General features: G+C 41.6%; 1 protein-coding gene across 1 annotated transcript in view; it reads left to right on the top strand.

Moving 5' to 3' along the window:
• The window catches only part of ATG10 (autophagy related 10), an 89536-nt gene that overhangs the window by 15888 nt on the left and 59458 nt on the right, over positions 1-14190 (top strand). Inside the window, exon 3 of the mRNA XM_008055165.2 lies at positions 13850-13947. Within this exon, the coding sequence (XP_008053356.1) occupies positions 13850-13947 (98 nt within the window). The remainder of the gene's footprint in view (positions 1-13849; positions 13948-14190) is intronic.

The following is a 14190-nucleotide window of genomic DNA, read 5'->3' as shown; positions in this document are numbered from 1 at the left end:
TAATTAGCCAAAGGGCTGTTTTTGAATAGAGGCAGAAGCATTTCTTCCATTCAGCAACCGAATGTCTGTCTTTTCAGGATATCCATGCCATCATTGGCCCAAGAAATAAGGGAACAAATAAAAACGTGGCCTGACCATTTCATGCAGAAGAAGTGACCACTTGATATAGGCCTCAAGGAGAAAGAGAGGGAGAAGGAGAAGGAAGCCATCAAAAAGTAATTCCTTCCCAAAGGAGCATGAGCCAAACCAGGAGAAAGGCCGGATCAAGAAAGAGCAATGGAAAGTTGGAATTAGAGCAGCGTGTAAGGCTTCATGGTGTGAGCCTGAGGAAAGGGGTGCATGGAGGAGATGGCTGGCGAACAGGGAAGACTGGGATGAGGGAGCTGGAGGACAGTAGGGAAATATCCACAGGCTCTGCCCAAAAGAATGTGCAGAATGGATGCAGGGCAGGTGTTGGGAGGAGGCCAGGAAGAGCACCATGGGGGAGGCTGGATGCCTGGCTGTAGCCACAGAAGGCCCACGTGCTGGGGACAACGAGAGGCCAGTTGGAGCAGGGCTTCCCTTAAGATGGAAGAAATGGTTGAAAGATAGGTTGAGGTCAAATTACGGAAGAGATGGTGAGTGGGAAGGGGTTGGAAACTCTAAAGAAAAAGTGAAAGATGGAGTGGAAGTGAATGACCCCATAGGAGGGACTTCCTAGAATTTATGACTAAGCAAGAGAGAAAGGAATAATTGAAGGAGGAGAGTGAAATTAGACAAAAAAAGGAATCTGGTGGTTTTGTTGTTATCAGTAGCATAAAAGTTTAGAAATAACAAACTCCTAGAAAAAATGAGCTGGAAAGAACATATTTTTAAGGCAGAAGTGTCGTTGCCAGTGCAGTGGGGGTTAAGGCAGCTGGTTGAGCAGGAAGAAAAGGTGAGTTGGAGAGGTATTGAGAGACTGGGACAAAAATGAGGCTAGTTCATTATTACAGTGAGCAGAAAATAGCAAATGATTTGACAGATAATTTAGAACCTTGTTTGATTGTAAAGAATCTTTTTTTTCCAGTACAATTTAACAGTTTTATTTATAATTGTTATAAAGTTGAACCTCTGAAACTTGTTCACTGAAACATTTTGACTTGCATTAATGCTTTACATCCCCACTTTTATACTAAAAATTCAAACACAAATGAAAATGGAAAAACTGCCAATATCTGATTTCTGTCCCCTATTTTTCCACTCGCAATCATATACTTAGGTACCTTTTGACCCCATGGTGGGGGGAATCTAATGTTCAGAACTACAAATAACAGGAAGAAGAGAATTTTTTTTTTTTTTTGGAGAATGAACTGTTTCCCATCGTAGTGGATTTAAGCACACTCTCCACATATGCGACGTGCTGGCTGGATGTTTTTTGGCATAATTGTTACACATTTGGCATGGATAGCACACAGGTTGGTGTCTTCAAAAAGATCAGCCAGATAGGCCTCACTTGCCTCCTGCAAAGCACCAATAGCTGCGCTCTGGAAGCGCAGATCTGTTTCGAATTCCTGAGCAATTTCTTGCACCAGACACTGGAAAGGAAGTTTGCGAATCAGAATTTCAGTGGACTTCTGAGAATGTCTAATTTCACGGAGTGCCACAGTACCAGGCCTGTAACGATGAGGTTTCTTCACCCCTCCAGGAGAGGGTGCACTCTTGCGAGCGGCTTTTGTAGCCAGTTGCTTCCTGGGTGCTTCCCATGGGTTGATTTGCGGGCAGTCTGCGTTGTACGAGTGGTGGTATAGAGACCTTACTTAGCCCCCTTCTCCTTCGACTGCTGCCAACACGATTGTAAAGAATCTTTAAGAAAGTGTATATGCTTATATTTATGTAGACAGTAAATCTAGCCAAAGTCATAACAGTGAACTGGAACATGAATTTTGGTGAATTAAAAAGGAGATACTAGGGATTGAAAAGAAATTTGAAGAGCAAACAGTGAAGGTTATTAAGAAAAATAATTTAAAAATTATCTAACTAATACAAATATATTCCAACTGAAAAGTTGAAATAATAGAGGAAATTTAATGAGAATTATGTGTTGGACCATGTAAATTCTTGAAACATTATGGGGTATTAGAATAAAAGTCATAGTCTGGATTAGAACATATGATAGGAATAGAACCTCACTGAAAATTCTAGCCCTGGTTTAAAAATTTACAAAAGGATGCTGGGTGCAGTGGCTCATGCCTGTACTCCTAGCCCCTTGGGAGGCCAAGGTGAGAGGATTGTTTGAGCCCAGGAGTCAAACAAGTCCTTGTGACTACAAAAACATCAAAAAGTAAGCAAGGCATGGTGGTGTGCACTTGTACTTCTAACTACTTGAGAGGCCAAGGAGGGAGGACTGCTTGAACCCAGGAGGAGATCGAGGCTGTGGTAAGCCATTATCATATCACTGAATCATAGCCTGGGCAAGAGAATGAGACCCTAACGCACAACAAACAAACAAACAAATACAGAAGAAAAGATGCCAAAGAAATGTGGAACAAAACTGCAGAGACACTGGTCAAAAGGCATATTCTAACCCATGTGAGTTCAAAACACCACTTATACAAAGAGCAAGAGATTTTAAATGGACCCACAGGCCTGGGAGAGAATAAAAGGTCAAAAAGTATATTTTTCTAGCCTGTGAGAGACTGTGTGTTAGTTTTCTTGGACGGGTGAATGTTGTGATTCCATATAGAAAAAACACCTTCTTGCTTACTGTTGGCAAAATAAGCCCTATTTGAAAAATCCCTCAAAGCATACTGATTCAAGCTCTGCTATCTACCTACTATATGATCTTGGGCATGTTATTCCAGCTCTGCTACCTACAGACTGTACAACCTTGGGCATGTTACTTCAGCTCTGCTACCTACCAACTGTATAACCTTGGCCTCATTATTTTATCTCTGCAACCTACGAACTGTAGGACTTTGAGCGTGTTATTTTAGCTCTGCTACCTACAAACTGTACAATATGGGCATGTAATTTCAACTCTGCTATCTACAAACTGTACAATATGGGCATGTAATTTCAGCTCTGCTACCTACCAACTGTATGACCTTGGGCATATTATTTTAGTTCTGCAAACCTACCAACTGTATGACCTTCAGCATGTTCTTTTCGCTCTGCTACCTACAGACTGTACAACCTTTTGCACATTATTCTAACTCTGCTGCCTGCCAACTGTATGACCTTGGACATGTTATTACAGCTTTGCTACCTACCAACTGTATGATCTTGGGTATGTTATTCCAGTTCTGCTACCTACCATTTGTATGACCTTGGGTACTTTACTCCAGCTTTACTACCTACCTACTGTATGACCTTGGGCATGTTTTTCCAGCCCTGCTACCTACCAACTGTATGACCTTGGGCATGTTATTTCAGCTCTGCTACCTACCATTTGTATGACCTTGGGCATGTTACTCCAGCTCTGCTACCTACCTACTGTATGACCTTGGGCATATTTTTTCCAGCCCTGCTACCTACCAACTGTATGACCTTGGGCATGTTATTCCAGTTCTGCTACCAACCATTTTTGTGACCTTGGGCACATTACTCTAGCTTTGCTACCTACCTACTGTATGACCTTGGGCATGTTTTTCCAGCCCTACTACCTACCAACTGTATGACCTTGGGTGTGTTATTCCAGCCCTGCTACCTACCAACTGTATGACTTTGGGCATGCTTTTCCAGCTCTGCTGGCTACCAACTATATGATTGTGAGCATGTAGGTAGCTTTGCTACCTACATACTGTATGACCTTGGGCACATTCTTGAACTTTACTGTTTCCTTTCTTTCATTGCCTAAAAAAAACACTAAGATAATACTAATATCAATTTCATCGAGTCTGGAGAAATGCAAGCTGATCTGTGGAAGGGTGCTTGGGTCTTTAGTCCCTTTCGCTCAATGCTGGCTGAGTTACGTGTCTCGATCCTCACGATGACTTGAGGAGGTGGAGCTGTTATTATCCTCATGTCCAGACATAAAAACACTCATGTGTTCAGAAGGATAAAGTGATTCACTCAAGGTCACATGGAAGACTGTGGAGCTGAGACTCAAACTCTGTAACCCAGTTTTCACCTTTCACTCAAATAACTGAAATGTAAGAAACACATGAGTTAAGTAAATCAATTGATGTTGTATGCAAGTAAAAAGAAGTTGCCACAATCTGTATTTTTGGAATTTTGTTTGGATTTCCTGAGAATAGTAAAGATACAATGTGCTAAAATGTTTGTAGGAATAAATAAAAATTACAGAATTAGTCAACATGGTAGCTGATATGAATGTACATGAACAATTACGTTCATTTCATATCAGAATATAATTTTCTCACTGAAGCAAAAATAGATTTTCTCTTTTGGTAGATCCTCATCTCTGCCTTGCTGTGGAGTACAGCATGAATTTTTATATCCTCTAAAGCTCTGTTGAAGACAATGTATTGAATAATGACATCTTTTGGTGTGAAAGATGCACTCTTTCATTTTTATTTCTAGTGACCACATTCAGAACTTTGCTTTTAAGGCTACTCTGAATGATTTATACTCTCTGTAGTCTTTGTTTAGGAGTTAAAGAATTTTTGTGAAACCATGCATGGTAAGGAAACAGGTAGCCTCTGTGAGCTTGCAGTAGATCAGGCCGTGCAGGTGAAGTACCTCATCTTCTTATTGGGTTCATGAAAACTAATAGCCCTGAGAAATTTAATTTAGAAAGCTGCACATTTTGAGTAATATATAGATTACTTGACATGTGGGTTATTATTCAATTGAGAGATTTTATATGAAAATGTTAAATTAAATGCTACTGGCAGTTGCTAAAGATTGTACTTTTTAATTATCCTATTTTTCACCTAGTGTCTCTTCCTCTTTTGTCACTGACATTTTAGATTACTGAAAGAACATTCCTTTAGCTTAAATGTGTGTTATCAATTCAGGTGATAGAGACACATAGTAGACACTCGATAAACACTTGTTACTTAAGTGACCTCAGTTTGCCATGCTCACTTTGTAGGTTGCTGCTGAAATTATTTTGGCTTCTACTTCAATTTTCCAAGTATTCGAGGTATTTCACTGATCTTCTCAGCCTCAGTGTGATTAATGAGATTTCTAAGCATGTTAAAATTGGTACTGTCAAGTATCTAGGGTCAGAAACAAGGGAATTGTTGATTGAGTAAGTTTCTGTCTCCTCTGACAGAGGCTAAACAGAGAAAATAGACCCTATTCACATGGCTTAAAGCTTCTGATTGGAGCTATTTTGTATTTAACATGTAGGTTCATAATAATATGTCCATGTTTTAACTTTAAGCTAAAGTTTGAGTCTTCAGTTTTTATAAATAGATGGATATGTACAAAATTCTTCAATTATTTTATGATGTGGTTCTTTATATGTTTTGCTATCCCAGTTCAATTGTTTCAGTGAATTTTTAAGGCTCCATTAAAAAAAAAATAGTTCAAGTCATAATCACATTTGAATTCATTTTAGGCATCAATAATGTATACCAGGGTTTTGACGATATTGCTGAATAGGTCAGTTTGTTGTTGCTGTTTTACTTTTGTATAAAATATCTCAAAAACTAACTCTAGTGTGTCTTTGATCATTAATGTGTGAAGTATGACTTCATAACAGATGAAGGCTTAGGGAATGGCACTGGCACCACACCTCACTAAGCCATAATTATCTGAGAGACAAAGCTGTGTTTACCCAGAACAGACAAATTCATAGCATCAGAAAGTAAAGTAGGGAAAGTTGAGTGGGTGCGAAGTGGGAGTTAACTGCTAATGGGTTTGGATTTTTTTTTTCAGACGATGAAAAAATGTTCTTAAATTGATTAAAATAATGATTACACAATTCTGTGAATATCATTTAAATGAGTAAATTACATGCATGTGAATTACATCTTAATAAAGATGTTTTAAAAAGAAAGCTGTGAATATCATTGAATTGTACACTTTAAATGAGTAAATAACATGCATGTGAATTACATCTTTTTTTTTTTTTTTGAGTTGGAGTCTCACTCTGTCGCCCAGACCAGAGTGCAGTGGCCACTCCCGGCCACCGCAGCCTTGACTTGCTGGGCTTCGGCGATCCTTCCGCCTCAGCCTTCTGAGTACCCGGAATTACAGGCATGCGCTACCACGCCCGGCTAATTTTTTGATTTTATTGTAGAGATGAGGTCTCGCCTGCCCAGGTGGGTCTCGAACCCGCGGGCTCAGGCAATCCACTCACCTCAGCCTCCCAAAGGCACGGGATTACAGGCTGAGCCACCGAGCCCGGCTGTGAATTACATCTTAATAAAGATGTTTACAAAAGAAAGCTGGTGTCTTTACCACTTCTATTTAACATAGGACTAGAATTCCTAACCAAAGCAATCAGGCAGGAGAAAGAAATTAGAGGTATCAAAATAGGAAAAGAGAAAGTTAAGTTATCTCTTGCCACAGATGATATGATTCTATACCTAGAAAACCCTAGAGATTCTGCCAAAATCACCTAGCACTGATAAATGATGTCAGGTAATCTTGAGATACAAACTCAATGTTCAAAAATTAGTTGTATTTCTATACACCAACAACAAGCAAGCTGAAAACCAGATAAAAAACACGACTCTATTCATAATAGCCACCCTCCCCCAAAAAATGCCTCAGTATTTAATCAAAGAAGTGAAAGAACTTTACAATAAGAGCTATAAAACACTGCTCAAGGAAATAAAAGACAACATAAACAAATAAAAGAACATCCCATGCTCATGGATTGGAAGAATCAATATCATCAAGATATTCATATTACCCAAGCAATCTACAGATTCAACACAATCTCTATCAGACTACCAGCAGCATTCTTCACAGACTTATAAAGGACAATACTTAAATTCATAAGGAAGTAAAAAACAGTCTAAGTAACTAAAGCACTCCTGGGGGGTGCGGGGGACAAAAAACAATGCTGGTGGTTTCATACTCCCAGACTTTAAACTTTACTGCAAGACTATGGTAACCAAAACAGCATGGTACTGGTACAAAAATAGACACATAAATTAGAGAACCCAGGAGTAAAACTACAGACCTTCAACCAACTCATCTTTGACAAAGCCAATAAAAACAAACATTGGGGAAAGGAAAGCTTATTTAGCAAATAACGTTGGGAAAACTGGCTAACCACATACAGAAGAATGAAACTGAACCCCTTGCTATCACCATATATAAAAATTAACTCAAAATGAATTAAGGCCTTAAATGTAAAACCTTAAACTCTAAAAATCTTAGAGGAAAACCTAGGGAACACCCTCTTGGACATTGGAGTACGCAATAAATTTATGACCAAGTCCTCAAAAGCAAATGTAGCAAAAGCTAAGATTGATAGATGGGAGCTTATCAAGCTAAAAAGATTTTGCACAGCAAAAGAGATAGCCCACAGAATGAGAAAAATATTTGCAAACTATGCATCCAACAAAGGCCTAACATCCAGAATCTGTAAGGAACTCAAATGAATCAATAGCGAAAAAAAGAAAAACCATTAAAAAGTGGGCAAAGGGCATGAACAGACCCTTCTCAAAGGAAGACATACAAGCAGCCAACAAATATATGAAAAAATGTTCAGTATTACTAATCATCAGAAAAATGCAAATTAAAACTGCAATGAGATACCACTTCACATCGGTCAGGATGGCTATCATTAAAAAGCAAAAAAGTAGCAGATGTTGGTGAGGCCCTGGAGAAAAGGGAACGTCCATACACCGTTGGTAGGAATGTAAGCTAGTTCAACCTCTGTGGAAAGCAGTTTGGAGATTTCTTCAAGAATTAAAAATGGAGCTGCCATTTGGCCCAGCAATCCCACTTCTGGAGATATACCCAAAGGAATGCAAATCGCTCTACCAAAAAGACACCTGCATATATATATTTATCGCAGCACTTTTCACAATAGCAAAAAATGGAACCAACCCAGATGCCCTTCAAAAGTGGACTGGAAAAAGAAAATGTGGTACATATACACCATGGAATACTTTGTGGCCATAAAGAAGAACAAAATCATGTCCTTTTCAGCAACACAGATACAACTGGAGACCATCATTCTAAGTGAACTGAAAAAGAAATCCACTCATAAGCGGCCACTAATCACTGGTCACACATGGGCACATGGATGGGAACACCCCAGCACTGCTAAAGGATAGAGGGAGGGGGAATAAGGGATGCAAAACCACCCATTGGATATCATGGCGTAGGGGTCGACAGAAGCCCAAACCTCGCCTTAATGCAATGTATATACCTATGTAACAAATCCTCTCATTAAAAAAAAAAAGTCAGTGTCTTTAAGCAAGAAGAGTTAGTGACCTACACGCAGTGCTAGTGACTCCTTCCATGCCCTGCAGTTGTCCTACTGGCTGTCCTTATCCCTGGAGCATGGTGCCTACCAGTGTGGTCTCACAAGTCATTTCTCACTGAAGTCTTGAATCACAGACCCACCCCTGCTGGCATGCCTTAGCCTGCTTTACTTTTTCTCACCATAGTGTTTATTCCCTACTAACATACTGTGCAGTTTTCTCAGTTACCATGTTCATTGTTTATTGTCACACACACACACACACACACACACACACACACACACACACACACACACATGCATACACAGGGGTGGAATATAACCTTCATGAAAATAGGGAGCGTTGTTCAGGTCACTTTGACTTACTAATTCCACCCTAAGGAAATTGTCAAAAGAAAGAATTCAAAAGAAGCAAATTGCTAAGTCTTACTTTATGACTACTTTGTGCCAGGTACTATTTCAAAGCTGGTAATAATGACCAACAGCAGAAGAATATTTAAGTAAATTATGACACATCATCTTAGTATATTCAATATCACAGAGCAGGTGAAACATAGTGATGGCTTTTTCTACAGTCTTTTTGTTGAGGTCTAGGCTGGGCTTGGTGGCTCAGCCTGTAATCCCAGCACTTTGGGAGGCCGAGGTGAGAGGGTTGCCTGAGCCTGCGTGTTCAAGACCAACCCCGGCAACTTGGCAGTCTCTACAATAAATAAAAAAATTAGCCGGGTGTGATAGTGCATGCCTATAGTTCCGGCTACTTGGAAGACTGAGGTGGAAGGATCATTGGGGGCCAGCAGGTCGATGCTGGGGTGGCCGTGAGCGTGCCACTGCACTCCAGCCTGGGCGATGGAGTGAGACTCCAACTCAAAAAAAAAAAAAAGAGGTGAGGTCTCACAGTGATGCCCAGATTGGCCTTGACCTCTTAAGCTCTGGCATCCCCCCACCTTGGCCCTGAGTAGCTGGGCCAACAGGTGCACCAGCTTCCATCTGTACGTGAATTCAGCAGATCTCTGTTGCCCATGTGCTGGGGACAGGCTCTGGCTCAGGTCCTGGGATGGATGCACGCAGGAGTAGGAACAACCGAGTGCTGCCCTACTAACTTGCCTTTCACTTGGGAGAGGTAGGAAATGATGAACGCAGAAATAAGAAAGAGGATTTCAGAGTAGTAATTGCTGTGAGAAGAGACCACAGGGCAAAGGGCTGGCTGGTGTGTGTGAGCATGTGTGAATGTGTGTGAGCCTCATGTGATCGTATATGAGCCTGCATGTGTGAGTGCATGTGAGCACATGTGTGAATCTGTGTGAGCGTGTGTGGGTGCATGTGTGAACATATGTGGGCATGTGTGTGGGCAAGCACATTTGTGAACATGTGGGCATATGTGAGCATTATCTATGAGTGAATGTATGTGTGAGCATGTTAGTGAGTGTGCATGAACATGTGTGAGAGCTTGTGTGAACACATGTAAATGTATGTGTGAGCACATGTGTGAGCATGAATGTGAGTGTGAGCATGTGTGGATGGAGTGCAACTGGGCCTAGGCTGGGTCACAGGGAGCAGTGGCGAGGGCTGCCTGTCAGGGGCTGCATTGCCAAAGGTGTGGGTTTCCAATTGTGAAGGCACTGGTGTTGGGCAGAGGAGAGATAGGTCAGAGCTGGGACTGGGCTGCGCAATGACCAGGCTGTTGGACACTTGAGCCAGGCCCTCAGGTGCTGTGGGGTTGGGGGCCCACATCCAGGGACATCCAGGAGACACTAAGGGTCGTGGCTCATTATGAGACGAGGTCAAGAGAGAGGGAAGGGTCTTTGCAGCATGTGGGGAAGAGAGAAAGAACATGATGATGTCGCAGTGCAGGGCATTTGTGAGGTATTCTTTCATCATTAAAAAAATATTCCTAGCCAGGTATGATGGCATGTGTCTGTAGTTCCAGCTACTTGGAAGGATCGCCTGAGCTCAGCAAGTCAAGGCTGTGGTGGCCATAAGTGTGCCATTGCACTCCAGCCTGGGCGACAGAGTGAGACTCCAACTCAAAAAAAAAAAAATGTTTCTTACTATAATTTTTAGAATCACATTAAAATCAAGAAACATATGGTAATGCATTTCTACAAGTGACTCTGTTTTTATTAAATGATGTAGAAAGAGCCCAAATGCTACTAATGTGGTATTGTCTCAAAAATAAACTAGAAAAGGGAAGCCCACAGACACTCTTCAGCTTTTTAAAGAAGTGTCTCTTTGTGGCATAAGTAAAAGTGCATTCAGTTGTTGTGTTTTGAACTTGTTTTAACCCCTTGCGGTTTTCTGTTATTCTCGATCAGCCAGGTCCTTTCTAGTTCCTGTGCTCTAAGTGTCCATGTTTCCCTAGACGTGGTGTTGTCTGAGAACTTGCCGTCACCCTGACTTCTGTATGAACCTGAGGGGACTTCATGATGTTTGTCCTGGTCGCTCCTCACATTGCTAGGCTGTTTATTGCTGTGTTTTGTATGAGTGCTTCCAGCAGAGTGTGTAGTTTTTTGACAGTGGTAATATTCAACCCAGTTTCTCCACACTTAGATTGTTGACTGAAATATTTTAAGGAATAAAATTAAAACCCTGGGACAACCCCTTTGGGTCCCCTCCCACTGTGGGAGCTTCTCTGTTCTCTCAGTAAATCCTGCTTTCTCTCTCTCTCTCTCTCTCTCTCTCTCTCTCTCTCACACACACCCCCACACACACACACACACACACACACACACAAATTAAAACCCTTACCAATTACCAGATTTTGAACCCAGCATTCTTCTCTTGGCCTGCAGTGCTCTCTACTCTGTCTTAGGGAAGAGGAAGTTAAGGAAGACATTCTTTGTTTATCACTTATTCAGCAAACATTTATAAGGCATTGGCAAGGCCCCTGCCCCAAGTGGCAGGGGACTCATGAGAGGAGCCTGGTAGGTCCTGACACCTGGAGTCGAACCTCAGTGCAGTTAGGAACTGGCTGCAGGACTTTGGAGGACACGTATTTCCCAAGACCTCAGAGTCTCATTGATAAAATGAGTGAGTATATCACTTCTAACACGTTCCTATTCTACAGGTGTTTGATTTCTTCTAACTTTGACATGTAAAAATTATTTCAAAAGCATGTCATCTTTTAATAATTTAGTTATTTCATTTACTATTTGACACTGAAGTACTTAAGACCTTATTTGCCTCCCCCAACATCAGCGCGCGTGCACACACACACACACACACACAGACACAGGATGAACGTATTTTGAAGATGTGTAGGCTGCTTTTAAGAGCAGAGTTTGGCCCTACTCTGTAAATGTGTTCAGAAAACAATATAACACAGACAGCGAAGGCAGCTTGTTTTTAACTTGTAGCTAAACATGACATTCAAATGTTAATTGGATGAATAAATCTTGTTCATTTTACAGACATGGAAATGTCAATGGAATAAAACTATTTATCACAAGATAATGGTCTCCTGCCGCCAGATAAATGCCAAGATGAAGATATGTATTGAAAATGTATCAAAATATTCTATTGCTGTTTATTGAAATGAAAGTTGAGTAAAAGTTCACCTTTTCAGGTCAAACATGAAAAATGTCTGCTTACAGCATTGGCATGTAACTAGATCAAAGACAGTGTGCCTGACCCAGCAGCCCAGGAGGTGGCACGAAACACTAGTCTCCAAATGTAGCTTTCAGCTTTGAGAGTGGCCAGGATTGTGGTGTGAGGCCAGAGGGGGTTCTGGTGTTTATGGAGCCCCTACTGTGTGCTACACAGTCCTGGATGTGTTTATGACTGCTAGCCTTATGAGAACCAAATCTGAAAAGGATGATTATCCTCATGATACAGGTAAAGTCAAAAGCAAAAGAGCTTGCAGTTACACAGAGTGCCAACACCAGGATATAAACCATCTCGACTCCAAATCTAGTGCCATTTCCCAACACCTGTATTCCATACACTTTCCAAGTCTGAATACAGTGCTTTCTGAAGTCCTTGAGTAGAGTATTTTCCCAAGTTTTGTTGCATGTTGTGACGAGATGCTTCTTTGATGGAACACTTCTGTTACTGACATGTGTGACGTCTTCTGGTCATGTCATCCATTTGCCCAAGAAAAGAGCACACCATAAGTCTTGAGGGCTTGGTAGCTCAGAATGGGCCAAGTAGCATTAAATTCTAGCAAGAAGACACCTTCGTCCCAGCAGTGTGTGGTTTGAAACCTTTAGGTAACTCCCTCTTTTTGCTTTCTTTCTAGAACTTAGATAACTGTCTTTCTACTTATCTTGTGTATGTATTAAGCACCATTGTGGTCTTCATGAACTACTTTATTTTGATAGGTTACCGAATCCAGGTGGATAATTGAAACTACTTAAAAAAAGAAAAGGTGCATTTTTGTTCACGACAGCTTTCACTGACCTCTTCATGTCAACCCTGTCCTCTGTCCCTCACCCCAGTGGTCCCTTTTTTCACCCCCCCATGGACACTGGGTGTTAATGTCTTCCTCCGGGGACTGTCAGTACCTGCTGTCTACTCTGGGCAAAAACCACTGTACCTGGCATTTCAATTGCAGCCATGCTTGTCAGACCCCTAGTGGATGACAGGTTCCTCACCAGGAGGAGTTGTGCGTTTTCCTTTTCACTCTTTTCCGTGGTACCCAACAGAGTGATTTGGACATGACGGATAATCAGTGAGAGTGTGAGGAAGCATGATTGTGGTCTCTCTGTCTCAAGGGGCGAGGAAACACTAGGACCTCAGTGGCATTCATGGCGCAGTCTTGTGAACATGGGAGTCTGTTTGCTGACCCTTTGCTTGTGCCTGTATCTATCAGTTCTCTCTAAAACACCTTTGGATTTTATTTTGTCAAATCCCTAGAGGCCATGAATGAACAGATGATTTAAATGCTAGAAGGATGCAAAGGAGACAAACTTGAATGTTTAAATTTTCCACAGGAAAATTTAGCTCGCTCTCTCTCTCTCTCTCTCTCTCTCTCTCTCTCTCTCTCCCCCCACTTTTAATTTTTCAATAGCTTTGGGAGGTACAAATAGTTTTGGTCGGCTTTAAGTGTACTCATCACCTGTGGCTGTGCACATTATACTGATAGGTGATTTCCTGTCTCTCCTTGGCTTCTCCCCTCCCCCTTCTGATTCTCCAGTGTCCATTATACCATTCTCTATGTCTTTGTGGACCCTTAGTTTAGCTCCCATTTAAAAAGGAGAACATGTGGTGTTTGATTTTCTGTTCCTGAGTTAGTTCACTTAGGATCATGTTCACTAATTCCATCCAAGTTGCTGCAAAAGACATTATTTCATTCTTTTTGATAACTGAATAGTATTCCATTGTGCATGTATACCACACTTTCATTATCCACTGATCGATTGATGGGCATTTAGTGGATTCCACATCTTTGCTATTGTAAATTGCGTATAGCACTCTCTTATGTATAAATAGCATGGTGCACTAGTGAAGGTTCGTCTGAAGTCATGATATTTCTCCTGTGGTGTTAGGTTGTGGCACGTGGATTACTCACTAGGTCTTTACCCTGCACTTTCACAGATGGGACACCTTTAACTCTGCAGGACATATGGGAAGGCATCCATGAGTGCTACAAGACACGACTGCTGCAGGGCCCATGGGACACCATTACCCAGCAGGTGAGATGGTGTCATTCTGTCGTGTGCGGTTCTTCTCCTGTGCTCATCTTTCCCTCTGGTCCTCTGTCCCCGCTCTTCCCCAGTTGACCCCTCTACAGATGTCAGCTCAAAGAGTTGCCTTAAAAACACCTTCCTATAGCCAGGCTCAGTGGTGCAGCCTGTAATCCCGCACCTTGGGAGGCTGAGGTGAGTGGATCGCCTGAGCCCACGGGTTTGAGACCCGCCTGGGCAACTTGGCGAGAC

This window comes from Carlito syrichta, unplaced genomic scaffold (genome assembly GCF_000164805.1).
Source record: "Carlito syrichta isolate Samal-C Ts95f unplaced genomic scaffold, Tarsius_syrichta-2.0.1 Scaffold301758, whole genome shotgun sequence".
In the NCBI taxonomy this organism is placed as follows: domain Eukaryota; kingdom Metazoa; phylum Chordata; class Mammalia; order Primates; family Tarsiidae; genus Carlito; species Carlito syrichta.
The sequence above is the reverse complement of the archived record's forward strand: the minus strand, read 5'-3'. Positions and strand labels throughout refer to the sequence as shown.